We start from the raw sequence: 18,231 nt of genomic DNA on the forward strand, positions 1-18,231 counted from the left end.
ATTGGTGATATAAGTTTAATATTAAAAGGAGGGAGGATAAGGAATTTAGAAACTTGATCGTTTATAATAGTGTGAAAACAAACAAAAAATAAACAGAGAATGTATTTTATGATTTAGATCCTTTACTGAACACCAGTATAACATAACTGATTTTAAATTGTTTTTGGATAGATTAAACTAAATGATCCTGCTTTTTTAGTGTGTCTGACGGACAAATTAAGTAAAACGGTACCCTTACATGGTCATTATCTGAGACCTTTGTCTACAAAAATACAAATGTGTAATAAAGTAGTGTTTTTATTTTTTTATTTTTTAACATCTAAAACATGTTTTGTCACTTATCTCAAGAATCAGTGACATATAAAAGATATATTTCTATGTTTATTCTCTATTAATTTGATCACAAAAGGGGTGTCGAATAAAACCTAGGCTACTCCAGTCCAACAGATGGCACTACTGCATCTTTTGACACTGTACAAAGTGCCTTAAATTGAAAAAGAGGATGGAAGAAGAAAGACAGAAGTAGGCGTTAAGACTGACGTGCCTGCCAGATAACAATAGTGAAGACGTGTTCCTCACTCACACTCACCAAAAGTTCTCGCAACATCCACCAAGATGGGAATCCGAAAAAAGACCAACAAGAACCCGCCGGTGCTCAGTCACGAGTTTGTGATCCAGAACCATGCGGATATTGTGTCTTGCGTTGCTATGGTGTTTCTGCTGGGTCTTATGTTTGAGGTAAGAATCCACTTTTTATTTCATTCATTCACTGGTACAGATTTCAGACCAGTTTGTGGTCAAAGATGACAAATCAGCCTGATCGGTGTTTCTGTGAGAAACCTTTAGCGGATATTTCTTGTTCTGTCATATTCTGAACGGACCCTTTCACTTCCTTTAACTGCAGATAAAACTGTTACTTTTTGGTTTTATCTTAAATATGCAGAATTTTTCCATCTCTGATTCATATAAATGATCCGCAGGATTTACTCTCACGCGTTGGTGCTAATGCCCTTTTCATTGAAATAGTTAAGAATTTGATTCAAAGAAACATGATGCACGAGAGAGAGAGAGAGAGAGAGAGAGGAATTCCCTATGAAGCGATTTAAGGAACTTTAAAACCCGCGAGATGAAAAGCAAGCGCGCGAATTGGTTACATTTGAAGAAGTGTTGCCCGGAATAACAGAATTGATTTGTAAAAATGATTACGTAACATTGTAGCTGCACTGATACTTTTACGCGCAAATGAAGTGTTACGTGGCAATCGGAGAATGACTGAGCGCTGTCATCGGTGCACCGCAGCAGCAGGGCCACGATTTCAGCCACCAAAATCATTTTACTGATAGCAACTGAAGCGATTTTACACACAGTCCTCGTTAGGAATGCGAGTTTGCAAAACCGTTAGATTTGGACGATCGTTTGCTGAATGTCAGCGCCAGCGCTGGTGCATCATGGGAAATGAAGTTTACAGTACTGAAACGGATTTGGTGCTTTTAATAGGCATTTTTAAACAGATGTGCCCATGTGTAAATGATATCTTGACGAAAAACTGATTATAATTGCTACGTGTGTCTTATAGTCATGTCATTCACACCTGTCAGTCACATTCTGTGACTTATTTAAAATCTGCATGGCCTTTTTTCTTCAACACTATTCACTTGCGTTGTAAACCTTATTTTCCATACAATAAAACTGAATGGTGAAAGAGACTGACTGACTGAAATATTCCTTTATTTATTTGTGTATTAACTGCCTTTTTATGTTTCTTCCCATGCAGATTACATCAAAGGTAGCAGTTTTGTTCATAACGGTGCAATACAATGTTACAATTCCAGCAAATGGTAAGTATGTAGTAAATAACCTCCAGTTTATTTTGGTCTGTTTAGCTTGAGTACAAATATTTTGTCTATTTTTATTATTTTCTGTCACATTTGTGTCAAATTTCTGTCAAACAATGAATCGCATTGAAATAAGGTTGTTTGCTTAATATGTGTGTGTACTGTGTATAATTATGTATATGTGAATACACACATGCATGTATACATTTAAGAAATATTTGCATGTGTATATACTGTATATATATATTTATATAATTTATATTACATTCTTAAACATGCATGCATTTGTGTGTATTTATATATTATATATACATCATAATTATACAAAGTAGACAAACATATATTATGTAAACACACTTATTTTGGATGCAATAAATCGTGATTTGACAGCACTAATGTTTGCTATTTCGGTTATAATAAATAAAACACCTTAAGGATTTTTTGCAGTATTTTTTTTGTTCCAACAAGTTTTTGTCTAACAGCTCTACTAATGAGCTGATAATTGATGTCACTTGCTGTGGCATAAAAGTTAGCTCAATAAAGACAATTTCTCAGTTCCAAATGTGTAAAATCAACCGCATTGACTTTGTTGTTCATTATCTTTCTTTTTGAGATGGAACAAACAAATCATATATCAGTTGTCTATACTAAGCTAGCCATACTGAGACTGCATGCTTGCGTTGTGTTTGTATTGTGGATTTTAGGAGGTCCAGAAGAAACGGCAGTGAATTACTTCCATTACGGTCTGAAAGATGTGGCCACCGTCTTCTTCTACATGTTAGTGGCCATTATCATGCACGCCATTATTCAGGAGTATGTGCTGGATGTAAGTATTCTGTTGTGAATGAATAAACGTACACTAGCTGAGATGTTAATGTGCATCTTAATAGTGTTTTGGTGCAACACTATTAATACTAATAAATGTTTTGATTTGCTATGCCACTTACTTGAATCCATGACTGTTCAGAAAATCAACAGGAAGATGCACTTCTCCAAAACCAAGCACAGCAAGTTCAATGAGTCAGGGCAGCTGAGTGCGTTCTACCTCTTCTCCTGCCTGTGGGGAGCCAGCATTCTTGTCTCGGTAAGTGCTTCACTACTCTTTCACATAAATAAGGGCTTATGTGCAAGTTGGTGTTTATAGCCGTGTCTGAAGGATTCATTTGACTTATTCTGCTTAATCTGAAGGAGAACCTCCTGTCCAACCCTGTCAGCCTGTGGGACGGCTACCCGCACACTCTTATGCCGTAAGTACCGTTGTCTGTGCTTCTGGAAAAAATGAAAATTCTGTCATTTAGTCACCCTCATGTTGTTCCAAACCCCTAAGGCTTTAGTTCAAATTCACAATGCAAATTAAGATATTTTTAATGACATTTGAGAGATTTGTCCCTCCACTGAAAGTCTATTCATCCCAAACTTGATGAAGACGCTTAAAAACGTTCATAGAGAGATTGTTAAATAAATCCACATGAATCAAGTGGTTTAATCCAAGTCTTCTGAAGAGACACGATCACTTTATATAATGAAACGATTTAATTTAGGTTTTTATTTACATATGAGAATTGATCAGCGAACGTACTTGGAGAACTGGTAAACGGAAGCTCAAGCATGCTTTCTTGTTGCACGGGAAACCAATGAGGTTCATTCTCGCAGCACGCATGAGCAACTGCAAGAACCAATGAGGTTTGTTCTCATGCGTCAAGCAAGTTGAGCTTCCGTTTACCATATTTGAGTGCTCTAAACTATGTTGCTGATCGATGTTTATTCGTAAAAAAAATGTTCATCATATAAAGTGAGTTCTTCAGAAGACTTAAACCTCTCTATTCATATAATTTTACGATCTCTTTATGAATGTTTTGAACGGTCAGAGTTGGGGGTGGGCAATATACCAGTAGACCCGATTAACCAGTAGAGATTTTGGCGTTGCTGTACTGTGTGGTCACCTGAGCCGGATTATCCAATGAGCAGGGGCCCAAGCGAGGGGGAAGATCATTTTTTTTTTTTAGGCTGTAGGGAATGTGGCGCCTGAAAGTAGCTTTTGCCGAGTTCGAATTCGCTTTTTGCCAAACTAGTCCTTTACACGCTGTTATTACTGCATCCTGTTAATGTACAATGATACTGAGGTGCAAATAGTATATGCTACTATTTATAAGTAAATGGCATCTAACAACTATTTGCACTTATTTCAAAGAACTGATACTTTTAGTGTAAATAGAATACATCGCTATTTTCACTTCGTGTAAATAGCAGCTGCCTTCAGGTAATGACACCATGTATAACCAATAAAAAACAGAATGATATAATTGATCGAGCGCAAGTGTGGAAAGCATGTAACAGCCCACGCTGTCTTCAAAAACCCAGCACTGAATCTAGCGGACTGTGCGAGTAGTCTTCGTAGTTCAAAATGAGTGAGAATGGTTGTAGTAAATGCAAACGAAAAGGAGGAGAGAGGAGGCCTAAAAAGACATTGTGCCCAGGGGCCTCTGAATTCTTAATCCGGGCCTGGCTGTTATGAAAGCTTATCGTTTGTATGCATTTTTAAGCTTTGCGGTTTAAAAATAGATTATATGCTAGTATTAGTTTATTGAAAATGGTGATAATGTTGATATCATAACCTTATTTAAAGCAAAAATAAACCTATTGTTATTGTGAAATAAAATGACTCGTATCGTGATATAAGATTTTGGTCATATCGCCCACCTCTAGTCAGAGTTTTGGGTGAATAGACTTTCAATGGAGGGACAGAAATGTTTCATATTTCATTACAATTTTCTTCATTTGTGTTTTGAAACTTAATGAAAGTCTAACGGGTTTGGAACAACAGGAGAGTAAGCGATTGATCATTTTTGGGTGAACTATACCTTTAAAAGCGTAGCGTTTAAATTTAAACTAATGGAATCTGCTGATTAATGGAGGGAAAGTGATGGTTGTTTTTGGTTCATATTCCGTCTCACGTCACATCTGCCGATCCGCTGCATGAGCGCTCCTAAGTTACATCTTTGGAAAACTGATCCGCCGAGCTGGTTCACACCGGGAAGACTGTTTAAAAGCCATCTCAACGCTCCTGATCTAATTATCCTGCATTAGTCTACCTCTAATTCTCTCTTCTGATTTTTGTAGACCTACTGTATGTAACACACAGCTTGCAAATCCAATTACCATTGACATTGACATTTTCGTGGAGATGCTAAAGAAGTTCCTTGTCTTGTTTTAGGTTCCAGATGAAGTTCTACTACATCTGTCAGCTCGGCTACTGGCTTCATGCAATACCTGAGCTCTACTTCCAGAAGGCCAAGAAAGTAAGTAAGCAAGCAAGCAAAGTCAACAGAGTGTTTCCAGTGTTGAGGATGCACTGAAACCATATTCATGCATCCTGTTATTGTGACGGGACTGATTTCCTTCTCCAGAGGTTTCTTTGTTTACCAAACTTTTACTTTACGGAAATTGACAGAAGACAGGACAATATTGTCTTTTTTTATTTTTCAGGAAGACATTCCTCGTCAGCTTGTTTATATAAGTCTTTACTTGGTCCAAATTGCAGGAGCTTACATTCTGAAGTAAGTTTATTAATCATAAACAGTTAGGGCATGCATTACACTATTATGTTCTGTGTTCTTACCATGCTGCGCACAAAACCATGCATGGTGACAAAGAATTACACTTTTCGGAGATTAATAATGCAGTAGTTTCACGCATGTTTAAACCATTAATGATGTATTTCCAGTCTGAACCGGTTGGGCCTGGTGTTGCTGGTTCTGCATTACTTTGTTGAGCTCCTCTTCCATGTATCCCGACTCATTTACTTCAGCAATGAGGACAGGCAGACCGGGTGAGTGCCATTCATTTGACAAAGCAAGTTGAATGATTTTTACTGAGCACAGGCAGATATGAAATTGCAAATGAATTTCAGAACAATTCTGCGTTTGAAAGGATGTTTGACCATTATGAAGCCTTTTGTGTATGTTAACAGGTTTACAGTGTGGGCTGTTCTGTTTGTGCTGGGCCGCTTGTTGACTCTCTCCCTGTCTGTTCTTACTGTGGGCTTTGGGCTGGCCGGAGCAGAGAAACAGGGTCTGAACCTCGCTGAGGGAAGCTTTAATGTCCTGTTTGTTCGGTAAGCAGGGTGATCTTCATCTTGTGTTAGGCCCACTTCCTCACTGCAGTGAAATGAATAATTGAGATTAATCATGCAAATGTTTTGGATCACTCTTTAGCTAACGCTGTTTTGATTTTTAGTTTTTCAAGAATCAATTTTTAGCACCTTATTATAAACCGAGTGCCTTACACGTGACATGATTTGAATTTCTTTAGAGCTTTGAAGTTGAAAATTCAAATGGTTTGCACTGCACACAGTCAAACCCAATTTATTTTGGGTTTATTAGACCTTCAACATTTTCTCACATTATCACCGTTTATTCGCTATAGTTTAGAAAACGGTAACAGAATATGACAAGAACTGTGTCAGAATTGATAATGTCAGATAACTTTGATAGAAAGGTATGTAATGGATTACAATCAACCAGTCAGCTGTTAAATTTAAGGACACAATTAGATAATACCATAGACCGTAAAAAAATATGGACGACGCAACTTCATTGGCTTCCGCTGAAGTAACTGAAGCCTCAGGTTGTCAGAATATGGCGCTGATAGCTGATATCTTGGGACAGAGTCTGCGCAGTAGTGATCTCAGAACCGGAGTCTGCGTAGTAGAGAGCAGGAAGCATAGCCGCGATATCAAAAGCCCGCCCACACTCTCGCAGATGAAGAACAATTCATTATGTTGGTGTGAAATAAACAGTTATGGAAATGTAGAAATTAAAGCTCCAATCTCCTCCCAAAAAATCCAGAAAAATGTCTGTTAGTGCCTCAGTGACGACTTCACTCAGAGAAGCTGTCGATCATGACGTCACACCCCCTGTTTTTATAGCATCAAATAACTAACTAAAACTAAACTTATTAAAAAAAACGGACACTTGAAATGAAATCATTGTGATTTAAAAACTGCCTACAATGACAGAAACCAACTTTTGGAAAAAATAATTTGAAGTGTAATTTGATTGTTTAGTTTGTCTCGTGTCCATTAGAAAATACGGAGGGGCGGGTGTTATGAGCTATATTGGGACCAACTACCTGGGGGCGATCGAGGCGCGGAGGCTTCAGTTTCTGAGAGGAGTGCTACAGCCTTGGATAATACCAATTTAGGTCAACCAATAACCAAGCCATGCTTCATTTTGTTCAGTATGTGGTGTAAAAGGTCGCATTAGCAATTAAAGAAAAAAACACTTAAGCAAAACATGGTCAGGTCAAAGTGTCTTAATAATTTTGGTCCCAAATGTTTTATCAATTATACTGGTGGTCCACTGTATGAAGAATATTTGGGTATAATATGTCAGTTTTATTTATTTTGCTATCCTCACTTACATAAATGAACTATAGTGTCCTGCACCCACTAGTACATTTTGGTTTGACTGCATGTTGTATGTGCAATGCTTTTTCAAATCTGATTTGCAAGGTGAGAGATGGCAACAGTTATTTGGGCAAAAAACAAGGAAAAAAATTGCCCTAGTGTCCCAATTTCCCCTGTTAGCCATCAAAAAATTCTTGACTCATAATATGAATATGTAATCGCATTGTAAAAGCTCTTCTACTGGAAGTGAGTGCCTTTTGGATGGACGAGATTTAGTTAAACACCAGATGATGGAAAAGTAATGGCGACCTTTTGCTTTTACTATTGTTGGATTTGTTTGTAATGGCTCTCTGTTTCTCTCAGGGTGACTGTCCTGGCTGCAATATGCACCACTCAGGCTTTTATGATGTGGAAATTTATCAACTTCCAGCTGCGACGATGGAGAGAACATGCGCAGACTCAGACCTTGAAAAAGAAATCGTCGTCTTCTAAGAGCAAATCAAAGAAAGGTCAGTATTGCCCATTTGAGATGCGATTCTACTGTTCCAATTGAGGGTGGGCGAAATGATAGGAGTAATTTTTACTGACATCTGATTTTTTTTTTCTCCCAACTTATGTTCCTTAAGACATAAGCGTTTGCATAGATGCTCGCCAAGATGGTGCATTTACATAAAGCCAATTATGCTTAAGCCGACAATGAACATGAACATGGTCATGTAAACGTGGTAACCCGTTTTCTTTTATCGGAGTAAGGTCATAAGCGGCTTCAGCATAAACCGGTCGGAACAGGTAGTTTTTTGCCTCTTACCCCGATTTCGCGCGACATGTAAATGCATTAACCTGCTTTCTGTCGGCTTATTGAAGTGCGCATGTGTGATAGGTGACAGAAACACATATTTAGAGCAGATTTAAACGCACTCATAGCGAGCGTTTTGCATGAAGGAAGGAAGAAGGAAATGTATCACAAACGCAGACTCTTTTGAGACCCAGAGATTTGTAAAAATTTGTTCTCATCTCTCGTGCAGTAAAAGTGGTTCAGTCAAAACGCTGCATCTGTAACTGCATGAGAGAATAATATATAAGCCGTAAGTTTCCACATTGCAAGCTTTATTTAACATCACTACTGACATAACATTTGGAATACTCAGTCAGATACGGGAATGATTGTTTTTGACGTCACTACAAGGAAATAACCTGATTTATTAATAAAGTCTTTGACAACGCAAGTAAACCGCGCTTACAGTTTACTGGTTTGCATGTAAATGGGGAAAAATAAGCTGATATTTGTGAGTTATCAGCTTACTGGTGTGTATGTAAACATGCTCACTGTTAAAATGCAATAAGCTATGATAGATGGCTTAAATTGGCATTGCATGTCTGAGAGGCGGCTTTCTGTGGGCACTTGGGGTGTGCCAATCAGCGCAAGGACAGTGTTGAGTCCTTAACACAATGTCCGTCCTGTGCCTTTTTTCCTTCATGTTTCTTTATTGTTCTAACACCATGGTTCTCAACCAGGGGGCCTCAAGATGACTTAAAATTCTTTAAGGCAAAACAAGCATTAAAGGGTTAGTTCACCCAAAAATGACAATTCTGTTATTAATTACTCACCCTCATGACGTTCCAAACCCGTTAGACCTCCATTCATCTTTGGAACACAAATTTAAGATATTTTTGATGAAATCCGAGAGCTCTCAGGCACCTCCATAGACAGCAATTTAATTACCACTTTCAAGGCCCAGAAAGGTAGTAAAGACATTGTTAAAATAGTTCATGTGACTCCAGTGGTTCAACCTTAATGTTATGAAACGTTGAACAAAAATAATGACTTTATTCAACAATTTCTTCTCGTCTGTGCCAGTTTCCTATGCCAGTGTTTCCCAATCCTGGTCCTGGAGAACCCCCAACACTACACATTTTTGATGTCTCCCTAATCAAACACACCTGATTCAACTCATCAGCTCATTAGTAAAGACTCCAAGATCTCAAATGAATGTGTCAGATAAAGGCTGCAACATACTCCGCAAGAACAGAGAAAAAAGTTCTCGCTCCCTGGGCTGCGAGAACAAAATGACGTCATTTTGTTCTCGAACCCCTGGTTTGTGAGTTCTCGCAGCTTGTTCTCGACACATCGTCTGAGCAGAACTTTTTTCTTGTGGGTGTCCGAGAACTATTGTGTGATTGGTCAGAATTCTAAAGTGGGCGGGTTAATGCGGAGAAATGGAGGTGTTCGGCACCTGCTTTTCTCGTGAAGTATGTAATGTCCTGGCCAGAACTAACCTTGTTCTTGTTCTTGCCACCTCGAGAAAACGCAGTGTGAAACGGCCGTTAGACTAGGAGACTGGCACAGATGAGAAGAGATTGTTGTATAAAGTCGTCATAAACGGCTTAAGCATAAACTGGTTGGAACAGGTAGTTTTTTGCCTCTTACCCCGATTTTGTGCAGCATGTAAACATATTAACCTGCTTTCGGTTGGCGTATTGAAGTGCGTATGTTTGATAGGTGACAGAAACGCATACTTAGAGCAAATTTAAACGCATCCAGAAACGGCGAGCGGTTTGCATGAAAGAAAAAAAGGAAATGTATCACAAACGCAGACTCTTTTGAGACCCAGAAAATTTAAAAAATGTGTTCTCATCTCGTGCAGTAAAAGTGGTTCAGTCAAAGTGCTGCATCTGTAACTGCGAACCCCCAACACTGCACAATTTTACACAAAATGTATTCTCTTCGCGTCATCAAATCAAGATTGAACTGCTGGAGTCACATGGACTATTTTAACTATGTTCTTACTATCTTTCCGGGCCTTGAAAGTGGTAATTAAATTGCTGTCTATGGAGGGGTCAGAGAGCTCTCGGATTTCATCAAAAATACCTTAATTTGTTGTTCCGAGGATGAACAAAGGTCTTATGGGTTTGGAACGACATGAGGGTGAGTAATTAATGACGGAATTTTCATTTTTGGGTGAACTAACCCTTTAAAATAAGCTAAAACAAGTACAAATCAAGATATTTCTTAATTTAATGACTATACATCTTTCTATTTATACCAAGCTCTAAAATATCCTTCAAATATTGTTGTGGACAGTCGAGGGCCTTGAAGTCAAAAAGGTTGGGATCCAGAGCTCTAACATGTCATAAACGTGTGTATATTGCAGATTTACATACTGCAATTTACACAAAATGGCAAAATCAATTGACACTTAAAGGTCCCGTTCTTCGTGATCCCATTTTTCAAACTTTAGTTAGTGTGTAATGTTGCTGTTAGAGCATAAATAATACCTGTAAAATTATAAAGCTCAAAGTTCAATGCCAAGCGAGATATTTTATTTAACAGAAGTTCCCTTTCAAAGCCTACAGCGAATGGCCGGTTTGGACTACATACCTGTACTCCCTGCTTTAGTGACGTCAGTAGAACAATTTGTCGACTAACCTCCGCCCACAAGAGTACGCAAAAAAAGGGGGCGTGGTCTTGTTGCTCTCCCACATGGAGAAGAGGAAGTGTTGCGTTCGGTTGCGCTTGTAGAGTGTGTTTGTCGCCTTGTCGTCGAGGCGTTGTTATTTTCATCCCGGAGTCAAATCACCTTTCCTTGGCCAGGGACGCTGTAGTTTGAGCGCGTTCATCTCCCCGTTATGGTAAGAGGCGTGACCTTTCCGGGCAACGTGTGCTAAGCTGCTGTCGAATCACAACACGGGAACCGCTGGCACAATCAGAACTCGTTACGTATTTCTGAAGGAGGGACTTCATAGAACAGGGAAATCCTCAAGCCGTTTTTTAGGACAGTGAAAACAGCGGTATACAGATAAGTAAATTGTGTGAAGAATACTGTGTTTTTTTTACACGCGAAACATGAACACATGTTATATTGCACACTGTAAACACAATCAAAGCTTCAAAAAAACTGGAAAAACGGGACCTTTAATATTGTCACCACAATATATGTTGTCATACCACCCAACCCTTTTTCCAATCTAGAATCTACATTTAATCAGTAAAGTACTTGAGGCTGTACTGTATTATGAAAATAGGGTTGTATTTAAAGCATATTGCTTTTATTAAAGGGATAGTTCACCCAACAGTCATCATTTACTCACCTGGATATCGTTCCAAATCCATAAAATGTAATGAAACCGGAGAGAGGTTCCTGTTCCTCCATTTAAAAGTCCAGATAACCACAAGTTAAAAGATCCAAAAAGGTTATAAAGGCTCGTAAAAACAAATCCATATGAATGGAGTGGTTTAATCCAAGTCTTCTGAAAAGATTTTAATCGCTTGATATGAGCAGATTTAATTTGGTGTTTTATTTACATCTAAAGAATGACTGGCATGCATAAAGTAGATCACGCATGGTAAACACAGAAGCTTAAACGTGTGCGTGATGTACGAGAACCAATAAGATTTGTTCTAGCTTGTGACGCGCATACAATTCCGTATTTACCATATGTTATTTGTATGTTTGTCTATCATTGTTTTGATCATTTGTTTTAAATTAATCAGCTCTATTTATATTGATTCTTTTTACGGTGCATTTATAACCTTGATGGTTACCTGGACTTTCAGTGGAGGGACCGAAACCTTCTAAGGTTTCATTAAAAACATCTTCATTTGTATTTCATAGATTAACCAAAGTGTTATTGGTTTAGAATGACATGAGGGTGAGTAAATTTTTGAGGGTTTTTCATTTTTGGATGAATTGTCCCTTTAAAGACCTCTATATACTTCAAGCGAAATCGAAGAACGAACTGCTGTGACATAATTTCAAACAAAATCAGGCCAAAACGAAGTTAATTTGGAGTTCGAAACAGCTTGCCAAAGCGAAATTTCTGGAAAAGTCTGGTAAACACCTTTGTCCTACCATTGGTCCGTGGCTATTATGAAATAGGTGCGTGGAGGCTCCGCCTTCTTTCACATAGAAATCTTTTCCCATTCGTTTCTCCTTCAGTCCATCGATGTATGATCAGATGCTTTTCTTATGCTTTATTAAAAAATGCTCAATTTTGTTGTGTGTTTATTTTGTTATTGAGAGGAAATCTCTCAGCACATTTACATTTTCATCTAAACTTGCTCTGAGCAGTGTGGGCGTCGTCGGATGTTTGCTAACAGTATATTGCTGGTCACCTATTTCGAACTTTGTTTTACCCCTAAGTAGGGCTGGGCGATATGGCAAAAAAAATATTATCAACATTATTGTCCGTATTATCAACATGTTTAAATTAGTTCTGTCAATCGACTCAATTAATTGCTAATTTTTTTCTGTAATTAATCGTGATTATAAACATCTGCGGTTTTATATTGTAATCATTTCAGTTACTCTCCAAATGAATGTAGAAACAACTTAAATACAGTACATTTGAAATATTTGTTGTAATGGCATATTTTTATGAAGGCCATTATCACTGATACACTTTATATATATATATATAATGACATTCAACATGTATTAAGCTTTAAAAAATAACTTTTAACTTAAGTGAACTTAAAACAATCTTCACATAAACCCATTGGGCCTATAATAAATGTCATATTTACCTGTGGCCTTCCTACCTGTCTAACAGGTAAGAAATATACAGAAATTGAATATATGAAGTTAAAATTGAAGTTCTCAAACTGTCTTCACTGCATAAATAAAATTAAATATTATTAAATTATATTTATTAATATAATCTTAAAAATATTATTAAAGCTACAATTTTCTGTTACCTTTGTTCTGTGATTAATATTAATGACAGACATCATTAGTGGCTGCTGTCACTTTAAGATCTGCCGCTGCTGAACATGCAGATCTGACGCGCTGTCATGTGCATCTTATTTTCTCCACAACTCTTAAGTTCATTTAAGACATTATTTAACTAATTTAAGACTGCTCTTATGAGAATATTCGACAAAATGGGCATTTTGGCATAAATCTGTGTGTTATTGTTCGTTCAAGCGCGAAGAGAACTCTATTGTGGAGCGTCTTTCAGACAAGGGGTGCGTTTCAATCAGCTCCCTAGTTCAGTAGTCAGGGCACTGATCTGGGAGTCGACCACATTCATATACACCATATACTGATTCACAACCTAGGAAACTAGGGAGCTGATTGAGACTCACCCAGGACATTCACAGACAGCACATTCTCTTTCATCTTGCCGCGCTGGAATGGTTTGAAAGCATTTGCATGAATAAGAGCATGATCATATAATGTAACGAAAGCCAAAGGATGATAGAAAACAAACGGTTGCTGCGTTTAATTGTTAAATATTTTTAACACGTCGTTGTATCACGTGTGTTAACGCGCTAATTTTTACAGCACTAGTTTAAATGTAACATTTGCTAACATTTTTATTCAAAAACCAGCCCTACCCCTAAGCGAATAACGAAAAATAACTTTGCCGTAACTGTATCAGGGCCTTAGGCAAATTCATTAAGTGCCATTTTTCCACTTGGAGATGTAGTCACTGATGTGAAGTATAACAGCACTTCAGGGATCTAAACTACAAAATGTGATCACTTGCGTCAAGCCTCTTCTCATTTGTGTTTTTCACAGCCAATGGTGTGAACGGATCTGTTGGTGCCAGCGGAGCAGATTCCCCCAGAGCGAAGAAGGAGAAGTCGTCATAAACCACCCACGTTCCCAACTTCTGTACTGGCTGAAATCAGCCTGATCATTCCTCTCCCTCCTCTCCGTCCCACAGTTTGTCTGTTGCCCCTTTCCCCTCTTGTTTATCTGGAAAAAAATATGGCAACTTCCTCATCCTTCTCTTTGATCATGTAGGATGTTGAATGCTGTATTTCACAAAGCCATCAAACTATTATGTCTCTTTGCAAGAAGGGCTTGAGGAAAAATGTGGCATTGGGGGGTTTTGGAGGGGGTCTTTTTCATATCTCCTACATTCCTTTCCTTTTTCTGAAGGTCCATGTGCTCTTTGCTTTATTTGCTTAATCCAAAACTATGATCCAGCCATACCTACAAAAAACCAACATGAGAGCTGTGGGGAAAAAGTAACTTATTTTTACAAGTGCCTAGCCATACATCATTTTGACAGATCAGAGCAGGATAATCCAGTATTTTAACTTGAGTTTGAAATCAGGGTTGTATTTAAATTTCTCTGAAAGCTCAGTTTTTCTGATTCTCTGATTCTATCCTATGCATTTGGAACCATGTCTAATGTCTCTTCATTGTGTTGTTGTATAAAAGCCTTGTCACATTTCTTTTTTGTTAATTAGAATAAGATCATAAGCAAACATATTCATTTGATGCCTTTTTTTTTAAAAACACATATGAATTCCATTTGTTGCACTGCACTGTGTCAAGCTAATAGTGTAATGCGCCACAAATTGTGTTTATTTAGCAAAGGAACATGTTCCTGCAATGTGCTTTTGATTCTACCTTTTAATCTTGAACTTTGCACAGCTGACTTTGCTGTTCGGGGTAGATGACACATGAAAATGTCAAATCACAAGTGTCATCCCGGTGGGATTGTGAGCATGTGTTCAGAATCTAAGGACATGTTCTCAGACATAATTTTCATAGCAGATCGTTTCAGTTTAAGAACAATACGCTGAGTGAAGTTAGGAACAAGCATTATCTCGCCTTTCTTTTACACAAGTACAACCAGTTAGAAAGACAACCAGTGAATACACTAATAAAAATAGTTGTTTTCACGGTTATTTGCATTTGTTTTGAGTCAAAACATGACCTGTTGTTTCTGCATTTGTTTTAATGCATTGTATATGACCGTTTTAAAATTAGATTTTTTTTGTTAGTATAAATTAGTTTATTGAAATCCGTGGTGCGAATTACAGCGGCTTGAAATTCCTCAAAACAAAGTAAATCTCAAAACTTCGAGTCTAAGTTGGTCAGAAAGCGCTAAATGGAACACCAGTCGCGTTCTCCTGAGGAGGTTACCATAGCAACAGTTCGTCGCCCGAGCCTCACTGTGGCGTAGACAACCTAGTTATATATTGCATATAAGCCTAATAACCTAACCTAATAAAAGTAATTTAATAATTCTCACAATTAATACGTAATTCTCAAAAGGAATACATGTGAAAAGGCACAATGAAGTGCATTTTATTTTATTTTAAGAGGTCATTCTCCTTTAAAATGTTGGCGTTGACCATGTGGTGGTGCTGTTCGCCACGATTTTTCTTAACAGACGACAGTGATATTTAATGTTTTTTAAATCACAATGCGCGTATGTTGAATATATTTTCCTATAGCAAAAGTATACAATATTAAACCATAATAGCAAAATATGTATCAATGCTTTCCTAAACTAAACTGCATTCTCTTTTGGGACATTTCGTTGCGACAAACCCCTGGTGTTTCACAATTGTTGGCAAGCGCCTGTCAATCTGAAACAGTGAACAGCGGAATATTGCATAAGTCACTGTTTGCAGATTTCCCTTTGAGAGAAGTTACTTTCGATGTAGACCTTTGATCGACACGGGTTGGAACATAGGATTCTGCTCGATTCGTCGATGCTTCGCCTCGGTCGCTGGCGTACATTCACATGGAAGTATTTTTATAGGTTATAGGAAATCAACCTGTCGCCGTGTGTATTTCGCTCGGATACCTCACGCATTTCGGAGTTATTGTTGCTGACTAATCACGGTAAGCTTTGGCTTTCGGCCAGATCAACCAGTCCATGAGCTTGTTGCCTTTTGAGGGTTGCATTCTGTGACTGAGAAAAGTAAGACGTGTGTGAATTTCAACTCAATACAGTTATGATGAGGCATGGTGGACTACTAGACTAACGTTACATGCTGGGAGAAAAACAAACTTATTCGGGCTTGTTCACATTTATTTCACGTATGTAATGTCCAAAATGTTCTTTAAAACATGGCTAAACGTGCATTAGTCAATGAGCTACTTGAGAAATGAATATGACAAAAAATAATCTATATTGCTTTTGATGTTATCACTAGGTAATAATGACTTTTGTATTGTATTGTTTAAAATACACATTTGATCAAATGTGACAAAATCAACGTATTTTTATCTACTTTAAATTACAGAAGACTTGTACCTCTCTTAGTGAGACTTGCAAAACAATTATATCTACAAGATGAACACGAATGATGGATAAAACTAGATTTAATTTGGGATATTCTCAGACCAAAACACTCCTGAACTTTTCTCTTGTAGATGTATGGTCAAGGCCATATGTTAGGCTATTATTGTGCAGTGTTTTGTTTTGTTAAAACTGCTTATCTGATAAGAAAATGTATACTAATAGTCATAAGTAGGATGTGATGCATGGAGGTCTGGAAAGTAGTCTTATATTGTGATTTTTAATTAAGCTGTTATGACATTGATAATAGAGTGCAGATTGCTTTGGATTTGGACTAACAACAACAACACCGGCTCGTGAACTGTCCACTCCGGCACACTTTATTTTCTCCCACAGTGCCACTAAAGGTGAAAGCTTTTCCTTTCAACGCCGCTTTGATTTCCTCTGATATTATGAAACATCTACTTGCAGTTTAGAAAATACAAAGGCACGGAAAATGCGATCCAACTGGTGAGCCGCGTCATTATGTTTGCTGTATCATCATTTTGCCCCGTTGCTCACTGCAAGGTTGCTATGCAGGCTAGAGTAAACGAGTAGATACTGGTGCCCGTAGTATGTGGGGGAGGTTTTGCTGGCGAGATAAACAAGCAGCCAGCCATCGTTAGGCATAAGGCAGCAGGAACATGGCGGCGGCAGTTAACTATAATGCTGTTTCACCAACCCGAAGGTCAGAGCTGGACATTAAGTACAGGATTTAAGAGGAAACAAAACACTGTAAGTGCGACATGGTTGCAAATGTTCTATGTTTGCCGGTGAATGGCGGTTTGGGGTGGCTTTGTAACGCGATTTTTACACAGTCGCTGCAGGATCCAATCACAGTTCCGCGGCGGCGGTATCCTGCATTAGCTTGCTAAACCAGCTACACTCGCTATTTCAGCCTGGCCACTTTGCAGAGTTCGAGAGTTGTGTTTTGCTCCTTGTCGTTGTGTAAACAAATCGCTTTGAGCGACCTTGAAGCGGGTGCACGGCTGTTGTTGTTGTAACATTTCAATTGTGTCGCTGATTTACTTGATTCGCCCGCGCTGCTTGCATTTGTGCGATTAAGTTTAGCCAGCTCCCCCCTCTTATTTGCCTGGCTAGCTTTAGCCTGCGAGCCTCCATTTGACTATGCGAGGATACACTGTAACATTATTCAGGGGCATTTTAACTTTAGCGGGCTGAACTGTTACATTGCAACGTGTTAATGGGGTTCCGTTGGAATGCTTGTGGTACATTGTAGCGAGTTGGACGTAACAGTTCTAAAGCGAGCCGCTGAAACCAACAATGTGTCGTTCGCGTTCTGTTGAAAGTAAAAGCGCGTTGTTGTTTGACAGTCGTTTTTGCGAGGGCTGAGATTAGTGAGTCAGCTCTTTGCTGAACTAACGTTACTGCACGGCACGCCGCGGCTCGGTTTTCGGGTCTCGCCTGTTTAAAGAAAGGAAAAGTTGGGGCGCCAGTGGCTGGGAATGCTAATTAGCATTTACCGCGTGATTTGCCTGAACTCCGCTATTTTCACGAGCGCTTGTATATGGAGCAGCGGCTGTATTTGTCGTCCAGCGCTCGAGCGGATTTTTAGTTTGGTCGACACAGAGTTCGTAGGCAGCGTGACGATTGTTTTACGCTGTGTGACGTCACGCCGCCGGGCAGTTTATTGGGTCAAACAAATGATCAACCACAAATTCAAGACCGAATGAGAGTCAACCCAGGTTTCGCTCGAAGAGTTGCGGCTTAAATGCTAAGGTGCATCTAGGTCATGTTTAGATGCACCTTAGCATTTTCAATCCTAACTCGTTCCTCATAATTTGAACGCAGAAATAGCTGGTTTCTCATTCTGTCCTGGATATTTGGTTGGTCATTTGTTTGCATACATTCTGTTGTTGTTTGTGAATTGCTCTTTTTCATAAGCGCAGGCCATAGTCTCAGGAGTGGGAATTGTTGATTGATTCTGGTTTGTATTCG

At 38.6% G+C, this 18,231-nt stretch overlaps 2 protein-coding genes across 6 annotated transcripts in view; both read left to right on the forward strand.

Moving 5' to 3' along the window:
* Positions 1–482: 482 nt before the first annotated feature.
* Positions 483–14,886, forward strand: tram1 (translocation associated membrane protein 1). The gene is made up of 11 exons (XM_079805761.1): positions 483–738; positions 1,775–1,838; positions 2,540–2,661; positions 2,803–2,919; positions 3,024–3,082; positions 5,050–5,134; positions 5,322–5,392; positions 5,560–5,664; positions 5,806–5,949; positions 7,606–7,751; positions 13,764–14,886. Exons 1-11 carry the CDS (start codon positions 616–618, stop codon positions 13,835–13,837), a joined length of 1,110 nt encoding a protein of 369 aa, XP_079661887.1. The 5' UTR covers positions 483–615; the 3' UTR covers positions 13,838–14,886.
* A 695-nt stretch (positions 14,887–15,581) lies between these two features.
* ncoa2 (nuclear receptor coactivator 2) overlaps positions 15,582–18,231 on the forward strand; it is a 134,316-nt gene continuing 131,666 nt past the window's right edge. For 4 of the 5 annotated variants that reach the window (XM_079805751.1, XM_079805754.1, XM_079805753.1 and 1 more), the window contains exon 1: positions 16,815–17,007. The gene's annotated coding sequence lies outside the window, so the exon portion shown is untranslated. Of the gene's footprint in view, positions 15,834–16,814; positions 17,008–18,231 lie in introns of those variants that run through there. The other variant, XM_079805752.1, reaches the window with a different exon arrangement.

Source organism: Gobio gobio (genome assembly GCF_949357685.1).
Source record: "Gobio gobio genome assembly, chromosome: 23".
NCBI lineage: Eukaryota > Metazoa > Chordata > Actinopteri > Cypriniformes > Gobionidae > Gobio > Gobio gobio.

What these genes read in the sequence shown, in the direction of transcription:
- tram1 (XM_079805761.1), top strand. Translation starts at nt 616, where the DNA reads ATGGGAATCCGAAAAAAGACCAACAAGAACCCGCCGGTGCTCAGTCAC. An exon ending in GAGCCAGCATTCTTGTCTCG is followed by an intron (nt 2,920 to 3,023) that starts GTAAGTGCTTCA and finishes CTTAATCTGAAG; the next exon opens with GAGAACCTCCTGTCCAACCC. An exon ending in TACCCGCACACTCTTATGCC is followed by an intron (nt 3,083 to 5,049) that starts GTAAGTACCGTT and finishes GTCTTGTTTTAG; the next exon opens with GTTCCAGATGAAGTTCTACT.